General features: G+C 49.0%; 1 protein-coding gene across 1 annotated transcript in view; it reads left to right on the top strand.

Moving 5' to 3' along the window:
• The window catches only part of LOC124013879 (FHF complex subunit HOOK interacting protein 1A-like), a 38461-nt gene extending 22880 nt beyond the window's left edge, over positions 1-15581 (top strand). Inside the window, 10 exon segments of the mRNA XM_046328430.1 lie at positions 292-348; positions 1136-1222; positions 3711-3878; positions 5019-5098; positions 5429-5601; positions 7691-8430; positions 8768-9398; positions 11464-11642; positions 11714-11834; positions 14678-15581. Of these exon segments, the coding sequence (XP_046184386.1) occupies positions 292-348; positions 1136-1222; positions 3711-3878; positions 5019-5098; positions 5429-5601; positions 7691-8430; positions 8768-9398; positions 11464-11642; positions 11714-11834; positions 14678-14922 (2481 nt within the window). The 3' untranslated portion in view covers positions 14923-15581.
• Positions 15582-17227: the final 1646 nt, after the last annotated feature.

The following is a 17227-nucleotide window of genomic DNA, read 5'->3' as shown; positions in this document are numbered from 1 at the left end:
CTGGCTGGCTACCTAGCTAGATTGCTGGCTGCCTGGCTGGCTACCTAGCTGGCTACCTGGCTGGCTACTTAGCTGGCTCCCTAGCTGGCTACCTGGCTGGCTACTTAGCTGGCTGGCTGGCTACCTGGCTGGCTACCTGGCTAGCTGACTACCTGGCTACCTAGCTGGCTACCTAGCTGGCTACCTAGCTGGCTACCTGGCTACCAAGCTGGCTACCTGGCTGGCTACCTGGCTACCAAGCTGGCTCCCTAGCTGGCTACTTGACATTGACTTGATTTCTTCTGGATGCAGGTTCCGGCTTTGGTCCAGTTTCTAAACTCTCTGCAGTTCTGCTGCTCTGTCATTAAGGTGAGACAAACACATGGAGGCCTATGTATGTTACACACACACACACACACACACACACACACACACACACACACACACACACACACACACACACACACACACACACACACACACACACACACACACACACACACACACACTTCCTCCCCAGCTCTGTCTTACGAAAGTGAATATAATTATTACATGTAAATTCCGGCTGTTGAAACTACAGCAGATCGCTAACTACCAAAAGAGTTAAGAAACAGTTGTTAACTAACTGTAAAATAACTTTAGCTGGCTAGCTAAGCATCTTCCCCCTCCCTCATCTCTCTCTCCTTCTCCCCATTTCTCCCTCCCTTCCCCATCTTCCCCCTACTAACTCTCTCTCCCCTCCCCTCCCCCATCTGTCTCTCCCTCCCTCCCCTCCCCTATCTCTATCTCCCTCCCCTCATCTCTCCCCCTCTTTCTCCCCCTTCCCCCTTCCCCATCTTTCCTCCCCATCTCCCCCTCTCCCCCCCCCCTCCCATCCCCCCCCCCTCCCCCCCTCCCACCCCCCCCCCCCCCCCCCCCCCCCCCATCTCTCCTCCCTATCCCCCTCCCCTCTCTACTCCCCATCCCCCCTCCCATCTCTCCTCCCCCCCCCCCTCCCCTCCCCATCCCCCCCTCCCCTCTCTCCTCCCCATCCCCCCCCCCCCCTCCCCTCTCTCCTCCCCATCCCCCCCTCCCCTCCCCTCTCTCCTCCCCATCCCCCCCCCCCTCCCTCTCCCTCCCCATCCCCCCCCCCCATCCCCCCCCCCCCCCCCTCCAGGTTGGACATCCCTCGATCAGAGGTCAGTTGTTGGGATATATCTACAATGGCTTCCTGGTTCCTGTACTGGCTCCAGCTCTGCACAAGGTCATAAACACTACTGCTGATTCCTGTAGTCTGTCTGCTTGATGCTGATTGGTCACCCTACTTCCTGTAGTTCTGTCTACTTAATGCTAATTGGTTAGAGTATTTCATTTGTCTTCCTCTAGTCCTGTGTTAATAATTTCTGATTGGTCAATGAACTTCCTAAAATAAATTCTCATTAGTCGTATTATTTTCCTGGTTTGCTGAGTACTGACTGGCTGCTGTGTGTGTCTATATCTCTGTTCTCTGATTGGCTGCTGTGTGTGTCTATATCTCTGTTCTCTGATTGGCTGCTGTGTGTGTCTATATCTCTGTTCTCTGATTGGCTGCTGTGTGTGTGTCTATATCTCTGTTCTCTGATTGGCTGTGTGTGTGTCTATATCTCTGTTCTCTGATTGGCTGCTGTGTGTGTGTCTATATCTCTGTTCTCTGATTGGCTGCTGTGTGTGTGTCTATATCTCTGTTCTCTGATTGGCTGCTGTGTGTGTGTCTATATATCTGTTCTCTGATTGGCTGTAGTGTGTGTGTCTATATCTCTGTTCTCTGATTGGCTGCTGTGTGTGTGTGTGTCTATATCTCTGTTCTCTGATTGGCTGCTGTGTGTGTGTGTCTATATCTCTGTTCTCTGATTGGCTGCTGTGTGAGCGTGTGTCTATATCTCTGTTCTCTGATTGGCTGCTGTGTGAGCGTGTGTCTATATCTCTGTTCTCTGATTGGCTGCTGTGTGAGCGTGTGTCTATATCTCTGTTCTCTGATTGGCTGTAGTGTGAGCGTGTGTCTATATCTCTGTTCTCTGATTGGCTGTAGTGTGAGCGTGTGTCTATATCTCTGTTCTCTGATTGGCTGTAGTGTGTGTGTGTGTGTCTATATCTCTGTTCTCTGATTGGCTGTAGTGTGTGTGTGTGTGTCTATATCTCTGTTCTCTGATTGGCTGTAGTGTGTGTGTGTGTGTCTATATCTCTGTTCTCTGATTGGCTGTAGTGTGTGTGTGTGTGTCTATATCTCTGTTCTCTGATTGGCTGTAGTGTGTGTGTGTGTGTCTATATCTCTGTTCTCTGATTGGCTGTAGTGTGTGTGTGTGTGTCTATATCTCTGTTCTCTGATTGGCTGTAGTGTGTGTGTGTCTATATCTCTGTTCTCTGATTGGCTGTAGTGTGTGTGTGTGTCTATATCTCTGTTCTCTGATTGGCTGTAGTGTGTGTGTGTGTCTATATCTCTGTTCTCTGATTGGCTGTAGTGTGTGTGTGTCTATATCTCTGTTCTCTGATTGGCTGTAGTGTGTGTGTGTCTATATCTCTGTTCTCTGATTGGCTGTAGTGTGTGTGTGTCTATATCTCTTCTCTGATTGGCTGTAGTGTGTGTGTGTCTATATCTCTGTTCTCTGATTGGCTGTAGTGTGTGTGTCTATCTCTGTTCTCTGATTGGCTGTAGTGTGTGTCTATATCTCTGTTCTCTGATTGGCTGTAGTGTGTGTCTATATCTCTGTTCTCTGATTGGCTGCTGTGTGTGTGTCTATATCTCTGTTCTCTGATTGGCTGTAGTGTGTGTCTATATCTCTGTTCTCTGATGTGTGTGTGTCTATATCTCTGTTCTCTGATTGGCTGCTGTGTGTGTCTATATCTCTGTTCTCTGATTGGCTGCTGTGTGTGTGTCTATATCTCTGTTCTCTGATTGGCTGCTGTGTGTGTGTCTATATCTCTGTTCTCTGATTGGCTGTAGTGTGTGTGTCTATATCTCTGTTCTCTGATTGGCTGTAGTGTGTGTCTATATCTCTGTTCTCTGATTGGCTGCTGTGTGTGTGTCTATATCTCTGTTCTCTGATTGGCTGTAGTGTGTGTCTATATCTCTGTTCTCTGATTGGCTGTAGTGTGTGTGTCTATATCTCTGTTCTCTGATTGGCTGTAGTGTGTGTGTCTATATCTCTGTTCTCTGATTGGCTGTAGTGTGTGTGTCTATATCTCTGTTCTCTGATTGGCTGTAGTGTGTGTGTCTATATCTCTGTTCTCTGATTGGCTGTAGTGTGTGTGTCTATATCTCTGTTCTCTGATTGGCTGTAGTGTGTGTGTCTATATCTCTGTTCTCTGATTGGCTGTAGTGTGTGTCTATATCTCTGTTCTCTGATTGGCTGTAGTGTGTGTCTATATCTCTGTTCTCTGATTGGCTGTAGTGTGTGTCTATATCTCTGTTCTCTGATTGGCTGTAGTGTGTGTCTATATCTCTGTTCTCTGATTGGCTGTAGTGTGTGTCTATATCTCTGTTCTCTGATTGGCTGTAGTGTGTGTCTATATCTCTGTTCTCTGATTGGCTGTAGTGTGTGTCTATATCTCTGTTCTCTGATTGGCTGTAGTGTGTGTCTATATCTCTGTTCTCTGATTGGCTGTAGTGTGTGTCTATATCTCTGTTCTCTGATTGGCTGTAGTGTGTGTCTATATCTCTGTTCTCTGATTGGCTGTAGTGTGTGTCTATATCTCTGTTCTCTGATTGGCTGTAGTGTACACTAGAAGAGGTGATGACCACTACGGCGTATCTGGACCTCTTCCTCCGCTCGGTGTCAGAGCCTGCCCTCCTCCAGACCTTCCTCTCCTTCATACTGCTACACACACACGACAACGTCCAGCTCCTAGACACACTGGTGTCCAGAGTTAATACACCCTTCCAGGTAACACACCCTTCCAGGTAACACACCCTTCCAGGTAACACAGACAGACCGACACAGAGGCAGACACACAGTCACACACACACGCACACACACAGTCACACACGCACACAGTCACACACAGTCACACACGCGCACACACACAGTCACACACGCGCACACACACACACACACACACACACACACACACACACACACACACACACACACACACACACACACACACACTGAACACACACTGAACACACACACAGTCACACACACACACACACACACACACACACACACAGTTCTCTTATTAATTTTGTTAATCACTAAAATGTTGATTTCATGTGTTTTGACCTTTGACCCCTGTGTGTTATAGTTAGGTACAGTGGTTTGATCTTTGACCCCTGTGTGTTATAGTGAGGTACAGTGGTTTGATCTTTGACCCCTGTGTGTTATAGTGAGGTACAGTGGTTTGATCTTTGACCCCTGTGTGTTATAGTGAGGTACAGTGGTTTGATCTTTGACCCCTGTGTGTTATAGTTAGGTACAGTGGTTTGATCTTTGACCCCTGTGTGTTATAGTTAGGTACAGTGGTTTGATCTTTGACCCCTGTGTGTTATAGTTAGGTACAGTGGTTTGATCTTTGACCCCTGTGTGTTATAGTTAGGTACAGTGGTTTGATCTTTGACCCCTGTGTGTTATAGTGAGGTACAGTGGTTTGATCTTTGACCCCTGTGTGTTATAGTGAGGTACAGTGGTTTGATCTTTGACCCCTGTGTGTTATAGTTAGGTACAGTGGTTTGATCTTTGACCCCTGTGTGTTATAGTTAGGTACAGTGGTTTGATCTTTGACCCCTGTGTGTTATAGTGAGGTACAGTGGTTTGATCTTTGACCCCTGTGTGTTATAGTTAGGTACAGTGGTTTGATCTTTGACCCCTGTGTGTTATAGTTAGGTACAGTGGTTTGATCTTTGACCCCTGTGTGTTATAGTGAGGTACAGTGGTTTGATCTTTGACCCCTGTGTGTTATAGTTAGGTACAGTGGTTTGATCTTTGACCCCTGTGTGTTATAGTTAGGTACAGTGGTTTGATCTTTGACCCCTGTGTGTTATAGTGAGGTACAGTGGTTTGACCTTTGACCCCTGTGTGTTATAGTTAGGTACAGTGTCTCTGGCTTTGTTCCGAACTCTCATTGGTCTGTTCTGTGAAGACGTCATGCTTCAGCTCATACTCAGGTAGGAAGGGGTGTGTGTGTGTGTTCAGTGTGTGTGTGTGTTCAGTGTGTGTGTGTGTGCAGTGTGTGTGTGTTCAGTGTGTGTGTGTGTGTGTGTGTGTGTGTGTGTGTGTGTGTGTTCAGTGTGTGTTCAGTGTGTGTGTGTGTGTTCAGTGTGTGTGTGTGTGTGTTCAGTGTGTGTGTGTGTGTTCAGTGTGTGTGTGTGTGTTCAGTGTGTGTGTGTGTCAACATGATCCATTCCAGACATTACAATGAGCCTCATATAGCTCCCCCCACCAGCCTCCTCTGACGTGCATGTGTCTGTGTGTTTCTCCCCTCTCTCTCTCTGCAGGTATCTGGTCCCGTGTACACACCTGTGTGTGAGAGAACGCCGCTCTCTCAAGGACAGAGACGCCTACTCTTCATCAGCTGTTAAATTCCTCTTCCTCACTCCCTCCTGGTGCCCCCTGCGCCTCGGAGCCATACACACTCACACCCAACACATACACTGGGCCGGGGGGAATGGTGAGAACACACACTGAACACACACACACTGAAAACACACACACTGAAAACACACACTCACACACTGAACACACACACACACACACACCACACACACTCAACACATCCACTGGGCCGGGGGGAATGGTGAGAACACACACTGAACACACACACACTGAAAACACACACTGAACACACACACACTGAAAACACACACTGAACACACACACACTGAACACACACACTGAACACACACACACACACACACACACCCCCACCCCCACACCCACACCCACACACCCACACCCCCACACACACACACACACACACACACACACACACACACACACACACACTGGGCCGGGGGGAATGGTGAGAACACACACTGAACACACACACACTGAAAACACACACTCACACACTGAACACACACACACACACACTGAAAACACACACTCACACACTGAAAACACACTGAACACACTGAAAACACACACTCACACCCAACACATCCACTAGGCCGGGGGGAATGGTGAGAACACACACTGAACACACACACACACCACACCACACCACACACACACACACACACACACACACACCACACCACACCACACCACACACACACACACAAATCAGTCAAGAAGGATTCAAACATGACAGACCACTACACAGAGCACTACACAGAGCACTACACAGAGCACTACACAGACCACTACACAGAGCACTACACAGAGCACTACACAGAGCACTACACAGAGCACTACACAGAGCACTACACAGAGCACTACACAGAGCACTACACAGCCATGCTGACACAGAGCACAACACAGAGCACTACACAGAGCACTACACAGAGCACTACACAGCCACGCTAACACAGAGCACTACACAGCCAGGCTGACACAGAGCACTACACAGCCAGGCTGACACAGAGCACTACACAGAGCACTACACAGACCACTACACAGGGCACTACACAGGGCACTACACAGAGCTCTACACAGACCACTACACAGAGCACTACACAGACCACTACACAGACCACTACACAGACCACTACACAGAGCACTACACAGAGCACTACACAGAGCACTACACAGCCACTGACACAGAGCACTACACAGCCAGGCTGACACAGAGCACTACACAGCCAGGCTGACACAGAGCACTACACAGCCAGGCTGACACAGAGCACTACACAGCCAGGCTGACACAGAGCACTACACAGCCAGGCTGACACAGAGCACTACACAGCCAGGCTGACACAGAGCACTACACAGGGCACTACACAGACTACTACACAGACCACTACACAGACCACTACACAGACCACTACACAGACCACTACACAGACCACTACACAGAGCACTACACAGCCAGGCTGACACAGAGCACTACACAGCCAGGCTGACACAGAGCACTACACAGCCAGGCTGACACAGAGCACTACACAGCCAGGCTGACACAGAGCACTACACAGCCAGGCTGACACAGAGCACTACACAGCCAGGCTGACACAGAGCACTACACAGCCAGGCTGACACAGAGCACTACACAGCCAGGCTGACACAGAGCACTACACAGCCAGGCTGACACAGAGCACTACACAGCCAGGCTGACACAGAGCACTACACAGACCACTACACAGACCACTACACAGACCACTACACAGACCACTACACAGACCACTACACAGACCACTACACAGACCACTACACAGAGCACTACACAGACCACTACACAGAGCACTACACAGCCAGGCTGACACAGAGCACTACACAGCCAGGCTGACACAGAGCACTACACAGCCAGGCTGACACAGAGCACTACACAGCCAGGCTGACACAGAGCACTACACAGCCAGGCTGACACAGAGCACTACACAGCCAGGCTGACACAGAGCACTACACAGCCAGGCTGACACAGAGCACTACACAGCCAGGCTGACACCCTAACCTTGCACTTTCACTGACCTGTCTCTCTTCTTCTTCTTCTCCTCCTCCTCCTCCTCTCCTTCTTCTTCTCCTCCTCCTCCTCCTCCTCTCCTTCTCCTCCTCCTCCTCCTTCTCCTCCTCCTCCTCTTCTCCTCCTCTTCTCTGGTCCTCAGACGTTCCCATGTCAGAGGGTGACAGTGTTGGTTACTCCAGGATCTGCAGGACAGACCTCCTGATGAATGTCAACTATCTCCAGTACCTCTGGGATGCTAGAGTTGGGATCGCTGCATCGCTCCAGGCCTGTCTGGTCTGGTCTGGTCCCTATGACGGGGAGAAGCCTGCAGCTCGAGAGGAGGAAGACGGGGAAGAAGAGAGAGAGCAAGAGGAGGAAGACGGGGAAGAAGAGAGAGAGGAAGAGGAGGAGAAGATGAATCAAACCTTTAACTGGACTTCATCCCCCAGCCCTCCCGTCACCTCCCCCCCTGTAACCATGGGAAACCAACATAGAGGGGGAGACGGAGGGAGGGGGAGTGTGGTCGAGTTGGAGTGGGATGATAGTTATGAGTGGGATGATAGTGCCCTCCCCTCCTCCTCCCTCCCGCTCACCCCCCCAGTACATATTGAAACCCCTCAGCATATTCAGGAGATGAGACGCTCGGCCATTATGTTGATCCAAGGCTCCTACGTAGAGGAGTCGGACTTTCAGGACGATGTGTTGGTCTATAACCTCATAGCACAGAAAGACGAGGTGGAATACAAACCTGACCGCAGGACCAGGAAACCAGTTGTTAGTCAAACAACCTCGCTTGTTCACAGACATGGAACGCATAGACGAGAGAAGGTGGGGGTGATCGTGGAAGAGGGGGTGAGAGAGGAAGAGGGGCTGAGAGAGGAAGAGGAGGTGATCGTGAAAGAGGGGTGAGAGAGAAAGAGGGGGTGAGAGAGGAAGAGGGGGTGATTGTGGAAGAGGGGGTGAGAGAGGAAGAGGGGGTGATTGTGGAAGAGGGGGTGAGAGAGGAAGAGGGTTTGAGAGAGGAAGAGAGGGTGATCGTGGAAGAGGGGGTGAGAGAGGAAGAGGGGGTGATCGTGGAAGAGGGGGTGATCGTGGAAGAAGGGGTGAGAGAGGAAGAGGGGGTGATTGTGGAAGAGGGGGTGAGAGAGGAAGAGGGGTGATTGTGGAAGAGGGGGTGAGAGAGGAAGAGGGTTTGAGAGAGGAAGAGAGGGTGATCGTGGAAGAGGGGGTGAGAGAGGAAGAGGGGGTGATCGTGGAAGAGGGGGTGATCGCGGAAGAAGGGGTGAGAGAGGAAGAGGGGGTGAGAGAGGAAGAGGGGGTGAGAGAGGAGAAGCGATCACAACCACAACTGCTCAGTAACGGTCTGAGCTGTGAGGACCACACAGTCAATGAGGAGGTCGACGATGGCCGTAAACGCAAGTCGTCTGGACCGCATTTGGACCACAACTGCAACGGGACGGTGACCACGACCGTGAATCAGACAAATGACCTGACAACCCCAGACCACCAGGGGAGAACCACCTCAGAGAACCACACACACCCAGTCGAGAAACAGCAGAACTGTAACAAAACCGATGCTGATCATCCTGTAAGCCCGGTTACGACCACGGCGGTGGACGACAGCTTCCTGTCCCAGTATCGGGAGCTCATGCGCTCGCTGGGGGCGGAGCCTGATGACGTCACCGATGACATCACAGAGTTCAGGAAGCGTGTGTTGGCTCTGGCCCAGGGAGGAGAGGAGGAGGAGGTGGACTTTAGCGTGTTCTCTACAGACTCTCCGGAACCGAAGGATGCCGATCTGGAACCGGAGATCAGTCCAGAACTGACGAGCAACAGCCAAGACAGAAAACATGGGATACCCTTCACTGGTGAGATATTCGGAACTGTCATGCCTGTATGCTGTGGGCCTTACAATGAAGAGGGTTCTAAAATAACGAGGGTTGTAGAATGACGAGGGTTCTAAAATAACGAGGGTTGTAGAATGACGAGGGTTATAAAATAACGAGGGTTGTAGAATGACAAAGGTTATAAAATAACAAGGGTTGGAGGGTTGTAGAATGGAGAGGGTTGTAGAATGACGAGGGTTGTAGAATGACGAGGGTTCTAAAATAACGAGGGTTGTAGATTGACGAGGGTTCTAAAATAACGAGGGTTTTAAAATAACGAGGATTGTAGAATGACGAGGGTTCTAAAATGATGAGGGTTTTAAAATAACGAGGGTTGTAGAATGACGAGGGTTCTAAAATGACGAGGGTTGTAGAATGACGGAGGTTCTAAAATAACGAGGGTTGTAGAATGACGATGGTTCTAAAATAACGAGGGTTGTAGAATGACGAGGGTTCTAAAATAATGAGGGATGTAGAATGACGAGGGTTGTACAATGACGAGGGTTGTACAATGACGAGGGTTGTAGAATGACGAGGGTTGTAGAATGACGAGGGTTGTATAATGACGAGGGTTCTAAAATAACGAGGGTTGTAGATTGACGAGGGTTCTAAAATAACGAGGGTTTTAAAATAACGAGGATTGTAGAATGACGAGGGTTCTAAAATGACGAGGGTTTTAAAATAATGAGGATTGTAGAATGACGAGGGTTCTAAAATGACGAGGGTTGTAGAATGACGAGGGTTCTAAAATAATGAGGGTTGTAGAATGACGAGGGTTCTAAAATAACTGGGGTTGTAGAATGACGAGGGTTCTAAAATAACGAGGGTTTTAAAATAACGAGGATTGTAGAATGACGAGGGTTCTAAAATGACGAGGGTTGTAGAATGACGAGGGTTCTAAAATAACGAGGGTTGTAGAATGACGAGCATTCTAAAATAATGAGGATTGTAGAATGACGAAGGTTCTAAAATAACTGGGGTTGTAGAATGACGAAGGTTCTAAAATAACGAGGGTTGTAGAATGACGATGGTTCGAAAATAACGAGGGTTGTAGAATGACGAGGGTTCTAAAATAACGAGGGTTGTAGAGTAACGAGGGTTCTAAAATAACGAGGGTTTTAGAATAACAAGGGTTTTAAAATAACGAGGATTGTAGAATGACGATGGTTCTAAAATAATGAGGGTTGTAGAATGACGAGGGTTGTAGAATGATGAGGGTTCTAGAATAACGAGGGTTGTAGAATGACGAGGGTTAAATAGTGACGAGGGTTAAATAATGACGAGGGTTCTAAAATAACGAGGGTTGTAGAGTAACGAGGGTTCTAAAATAACGAGGGTTGTAGAATGACGAGGGTTCTAAATAACGAGGATTGTAGAATGACGAGGGTTCTAAAATGACGAGGGTTGTAGAATGACGAGGGTTGTAGAATGACGAGGGTTCTAAAATAATGAGGGTTGTAGAAAGACGAGGGTTGTAGAATGATGAGGGTTCTAAAATAACGGGGGTTGTGCGAATGACGTGGGTTCTAAAATAACGAGGGTTGTAGAATGATGAGTTTCTAAAATAATGAGGGTTGTAGAATGACGAGGGTTCTAAAATAACGAGGGTTGTAGAATGGAGGGTTCTAAAATAACGAGGGTTGTAGAATGATGAGGTTTCTAAAATAACGAGTGTTATAAAATAACGAGGGTTGTAGAATGTTGAGGGTTCTAAAATAACGAGGGTTGTAGAATGGAGGGTTGTAGAATGGAGGGTTGTAGAATGGAGGGTTGTAGAATGATGAGGGTTGTAGAATGATGAGGGTTCTAAAATAACGAGGGTTGTAGAATGGAGGGTTGTAGAATGATGAGGGTTGTAGAATGATGAGGGTTGTAGAATGATGAGGGTTCTAAAATAACGAGGGTTCTCGTGCCGCTAACATGTTGAAGGTTCTAAGTTTTAATCAATGAAACGCGATTCAAACATCAGCTCTCTCAATCTCCCACTGAGTTCTGCAGTTCTCCTGTCAATGTCTAGTTTATAGCTCTGTGTTGTGTGGTTCCACAGGCCCGTTCATTAGTGTTCTGCTGTCACGGTTGGAGAACCTGTTGGAGAACCCTATTCCAGTCAACCTGCTAGTTACAGGGATCCTGTCTCAGCTCGCCAAATACCCCCAGCCTCTCCTCCGGGCGTTCCTACTGAACACGCACACTGACCCACCGCCCAACGTACACACACTATACCAGGTAGGATCAGAGGTGTGTGTGTCCCTGTCATTTTGTGTGTTAAATTGCATCTAATGGAGGTGTGTGTGTAGGTGCTGGTCTCAGTGCGTGTGCAGATAGAGCAGTACGCAACGGACCAGACACAGTTTCCTGCTACAGTCAGAGAAGCATGGAGATACCTACTGGCTAGAGACCAAGCACTGAAACTCAGAGGTTAGGATCCGTCCATCATCCATCCACCCACCATCATCCATCCACCCACCATCATCCATCCATCCCACCCACCATCATCCATCCATCCGCCCACCATCATCCATCCATCCACCCACCATCATCCATCCATCCATCCACCCACCATCATCCATCCATCCATTGACCATCATCCATCCATCCATCATCCATCCATCCACCCACCCACCATCCATCCACCCATCCACCCAGCATCATCCATCCACCCACCCACCATCATCCATCCACCATCATCCATCCACCCACCCACCACCATCGTCCACCCACCCACCATCATCCATCCATCCACCCACCCACCACCATCGTCCACCCACCCACCATCATCCATCCACCCACCATCATCCATCCACCCACCCACCACCATCCATCCACCCACCATCATCCATCCATCCACCCACCATCCATCCACCCAGCATCATCCATCCATCCATCCACCCACCATCATCCATCCATCCACCCACCATCCATCCACCCAGCATCATCCATCCATCCATCCACCCACCATCATCCATCCACCCACCCACCACCATCATCCACCCACCCACCATCATCCACCCACCACCATCATCCACCCACCCACCATCATCCACCCACCATCATCTATCCATCCACCCACCCACCATCATCCACCCACCATCATCCATCCACCCACCCACCCATCCACCCACCCACCATCATCCACCCACCATCATCCATCCACCCACCATCATCCATCCACCCACCCACCACCATCGTCCACCCACCCACCATCATCCACCCACCATCATCCATCCACCCACCCACCATCATCCACCCACCATCATCCATCCATCCACCCACCCACCATCATCCATCCACCCACCCACCCACCATCATCCATCCACCCACCCACCCATCCACCCACCCACCCACCATCATCCACCCACCATCATCCATCCACCCACCCACCCACCATCATCCATCCAATGACCCACCCACCACCCACCCACCATCATCCATCCACCCACCTACCATAATCCATCCATCCATCCACCCACCATCATCCATCCATCCATCCACCCACCCACTATCACCCACCCACCATCATCCATCCACCCATCATCATCCTCCCACCCATCATCATCCATCCACCTATCATCCATCCACCCACCCACCATCATCCATCCACCCATCATCCATCCACCCACCCACCATCATCCATCCACCCACTATCATCCATCCACCCACCCACCCACCATCATCCATCCACCCATCATCCACCTACCACCATCCATCTATCCATCCAACACACACACTCTGACCCTCTGTCTTTCTCTCCCTCTGTGTCTCTCTCTCCTCTCTCCCTCTCTCTCTCTCCTCTCCCTCTGTGTGTGTCTCTCTCTCTCCCTCTGTGTGTGTCTCTCTCTCTCCCTCTGTGTGTGTCTCTCTCTCTCCCTCTGTGTGTGTCTCTCTCTCTCCCTCTGTGTGTGTCTCTCTCTCTCCCTCTGTGTGTGTCTCTCTCTCTCCCTCTGTGTGTGTCTCTCTCTCTCCCTCTGTGTGTGTCTCTCTCTCTCCCTCTGTGTGTGTCTGTGTGTGTCTCTCTCTCTCCCTCTGTGTGTGTCTCTCTCTCTCCCTCTGTGTGTGTCTCTCTCTCTCCCTCTGTGTGTGTCTCTCTCTCTCCCTCTGTGTGTGTCTCTCTCTCTCCCTCTGTGTGTGTCTCTCTCTCTCCCTCTGTGTGTGTCTCTCTCTCCCCTCTGTGTGTGTCTCTCTCTCTCCCTCTGTGTGTGTCTCTCTCTCTCCCTCTGTGTGTGTCTCTCTCTCTCCCTCTGTGTGTGTCTCTCTCTCCCTCTGTGTGTGTCCTCTCTCTCCCTCTGTGTGTGTCTCTCTCTCTCCCTCTGTGTGTGTCTCTCTCTCTCCCTCTGTGTGTGTCTCTCTCTCTCCCTCTGTGTGTGTCTCTCTCTCTCCCTCTGTGTGTGTGTCTCTCTCTCCCTCTGTGTGTGTGTCTCTCTCTCCCTCTGTGTGTGTGTCTCTCTCTCCCTCTGTGTGTGTCTCTCTCTCCCTCTGTGTGTGTCTCTCTCTCCCTCTGTGTGTGTCTCTCTCTCCCTCTGTGTGTGTCTCTCTCTCCCTCTGTGTGTGTCTCTCTCCCTCTGTGTGTGTCTCTCTCTCCCTCTGTGTGTGTCTCTCTCTCCTCTGTGTGTGTCTCTCTCTGTGTGTCCTCTCTCTCCCTCTGTGTGTCTCTCTCTCCCTCTGTGTGTGTGTGTCTCTCTCTCCTCTGTGTGTCTCTCTCTCCCTCTGTGTGTCTCTCTCTCCTCTGTGTGTCTCTCTCTCCTCCCTGTGTGTCTCTCTCTCCCTCTGTGTGTCTCTCTCTCCCTCTGTGTGTCTCTCTCTCCCTCTGTGTGTCTCTCTCTCCCTCTGTGTGTCTCTCTCTCCCTCTGTGTGTCTCTCTCTCCCTCTGTGTGTCTCTCTCTCCCTCTGTGTGTCTCTCTCTCCCTCTGTGTGTCTCTCTCTCCCTCTGTGTGTCTCTCTCTCCCTCTGTGTGTCTCTCTCTCCCTCTGTGTGTCTCTCTCTCCCTCTGTGTGTCTCTCTCTCCCTCTGTGTGTCTCTCTCTCCCTCTGTGTGTCTCTCTCTCCCTCTGTGTCTCTCTCTCCCTCTGTGTCTCTCTCTCCCTCTGTGTCTCTCTCTCCCTCTGTCTCTCTCTCTCCCTCTGTCTCTCTCTCTCCCTCTGTCTCTCTCTCTCCCTCTGTCTCTCTCTCTCCCTCTGTCTCTCTCTCTCCCTCTGTCTCTCTCTCTCCCTCTGTCTCTCTCTCCCTCTCTCCCTCACTCTCTCTCTCTCTCTCTCTCTGTCTCAGAGCTCCTCCAGGACGGCCATAGTGATAACAGGAAGAGTGTTCTACCCAATGGAACACAGCAGATAATGCAGAACGTCCCCCCGTGTCCCAACATTCCTCCGCAAGCCAGGAACAGAGTCTTCGCTACGGTTCTATATGCAGAGTTCTTAAAGGAGTTAGCTGCCATCGCACAGGAACACTCTATAGTACCAGACTCACCTATAGAGGAGGAGATTAACACACCTGACTCACCTGTAGATGAATAGATTAACACACCTGACTCACCTGTAGATGAGGAGATTAACACACCTGACTCACCTGTAGAGGAGATTAACACACCTGACTCACCTGTAGAGGAGATTAACACATCTGACTCACCTGTAGAGGAGATTAACACACCTGACTCACCTGTAGAGGAGATTAACACATCTGACTCACCTGTAGAGGAGATTAACACATCTGACTCACCTATAGAGGAGGAGATTAACACACCTGACTCACCTGTAGATGAATAGATTAACACACCTGACTCACCTGTAGATGAGGAGATTAACACACCTGACTCACCTGTAGAGGAGATTAACACACCTGACTCCCCTGTAGAGGAGATTAACACATCTGACTCACCTGTAGAGGAGATTAACACACCTGACTCACCTGTAGAGGAGATTAACACATCTGACTCACCTATAGAGGAGGAGATTAACACATCTGACTCACCTATAGAGGAGGAGATTAACACATCTGACTCACCTATAGAGGAGATTAACACATCTGACTCACCTATAGATGAGGAGATTAACACACCTGACTCACCTGTAGAGGAGATTAACACACCTGACTCACCTGTAGAGGAGATTAACACACCTGACTCACCTGTAGAGGAGATTAACACACCTGACTCACCTATAGAGGAGGAGATTAACACACCTGACTCACCTATAGAGGAGGAGATTAACACACCTGACTCACCTATAGATGAGGAGATTAACACACCTGACTCACCTGTAGATGAATAGATTAACACACCTGACTCACCTATAGATGAGGAGATTAACACACCTGACTCACCTATAGATGAGGAGATTAACACACCTGACTCACCTATAGATGAGGAGATTAACACACCTGACTCACCTGTAGAGGAGATTAACACACCTGACTCACCTGTAGAGGAGATTAACACACCTGACTCACCTATAGAGGAGGAGATTAACACACCTGACTCACCTATAGAGGAGGAGATTAACACATCTGACTCACCTCACCTGTAGAGGAGATTAACACACCTGACTCACCTGTAGAGGAGGAGATTAACACATCTGACTCACCTGTAGAGGAGATTAACACACCTGACTCACCTGTAGAGGAGATTAACACACCTGACTCACCTATAGAGGAGGAGATTAACACATCTGACTCACCTATATAGATTAACACACCTGACTCACCTATAGAGGAGGAGATTAACACACCTGACTCACCTGTAGAGGTGGAGATTAACACACCTGACTCACCTATAGAGGAGGAGATTAACACACCTGACTCACCTATAGAGGAGGAGATTAACACATCTGACTCACCTATAGAGGAGATTAACACACCTGACTCACCTATATAGATTAACACACCTGACTCACCTGTAGAGGAGATTAACACACCTGACTCACCTATATAGATTAACACACCTGACTCACCTGTAGAGGAGATTAACACATCTGACTCACCTATCGAGGAGATTAACACACCTGACTCACCTATATAGATTAACACACCTGACTCACCTATAGAGGAGATTAACACATCTGACTCACCTGTAGAGGAGGAGATTAACACACCTGACTCACCTGTAGAGGAGATTAACACATCTGACTCACCTGTAGAGGAGATGAACACACCTGACTCACCTGTAGAGGAGATTAACACATCTGACTCACCTATATAGATTAACACGTGTTTCTGAAACAGAGGGTCACTAAGCCGTGGTGTAGAAGTCACGTGTTTCTGAAACAGAGGGTCACGGACAGGGAAAGGTTAGCATCACAGTGATGCCACTCACACACACAGCAGGTATGGACTTGTCTGTGTTGTGGGCACCTGGGTTCACGTTGGGCTATTCGTCCTTATCCACAGTTCATATCTGGAAATCATGTTAAGACATACATTTCCTTATACATTGATATGAATTTTTCTAATACATTTATATATTTCCCTATACGTGTATATATATTAAAATATATATTTGTATATATTCCTGGCATTACTTGATGAAATGTCTCTTTTGAACTGAACTGATGTTTCATATTCACAGTTTCGTACTTATTTTGGAGCGTTGAGCACCTGGTTCCTACGTGTTCGTACCTAAAACCCAAATGATGGGAGATTATTTCTCTGCTTGTTAAATATTTTGTCTGGTTTGGGGGTAACTAAGGCAACAGGGTTAAAAAGGCACAGATTGTTGACCCCAGCAGCATGTTGGTGGTTTATACTGTTATAACATGTCAATCCCGTATTCTTCTTTTCATTACGACTTGTCTCATTTCAGTTGAAATATTATGTCCTGTCCTGTGC

Source organism: Oncorhynchus gorbuscha, linkage group LG25 (genome assembly GCF_021184085.1).
Source record: "Oncorhynchus gorbuscha isolate QuinsamMale2020 ecotype Even-year linkage group LG25, OgorEven_v1.0, whole genome shotgun sequence".
Classification (NCBI taxonomy): Eukaryota; Metazoa; Chordata; class Actinopteri; order Salmoniformes; family Salmonidae; genus Oncorhynchus; species Oncorhynchus gorbuscha.
Note: the sequence above shows the minus strand (reverse complement) of the source record. Positions and strands in the feature narration are given on the sequence as shown.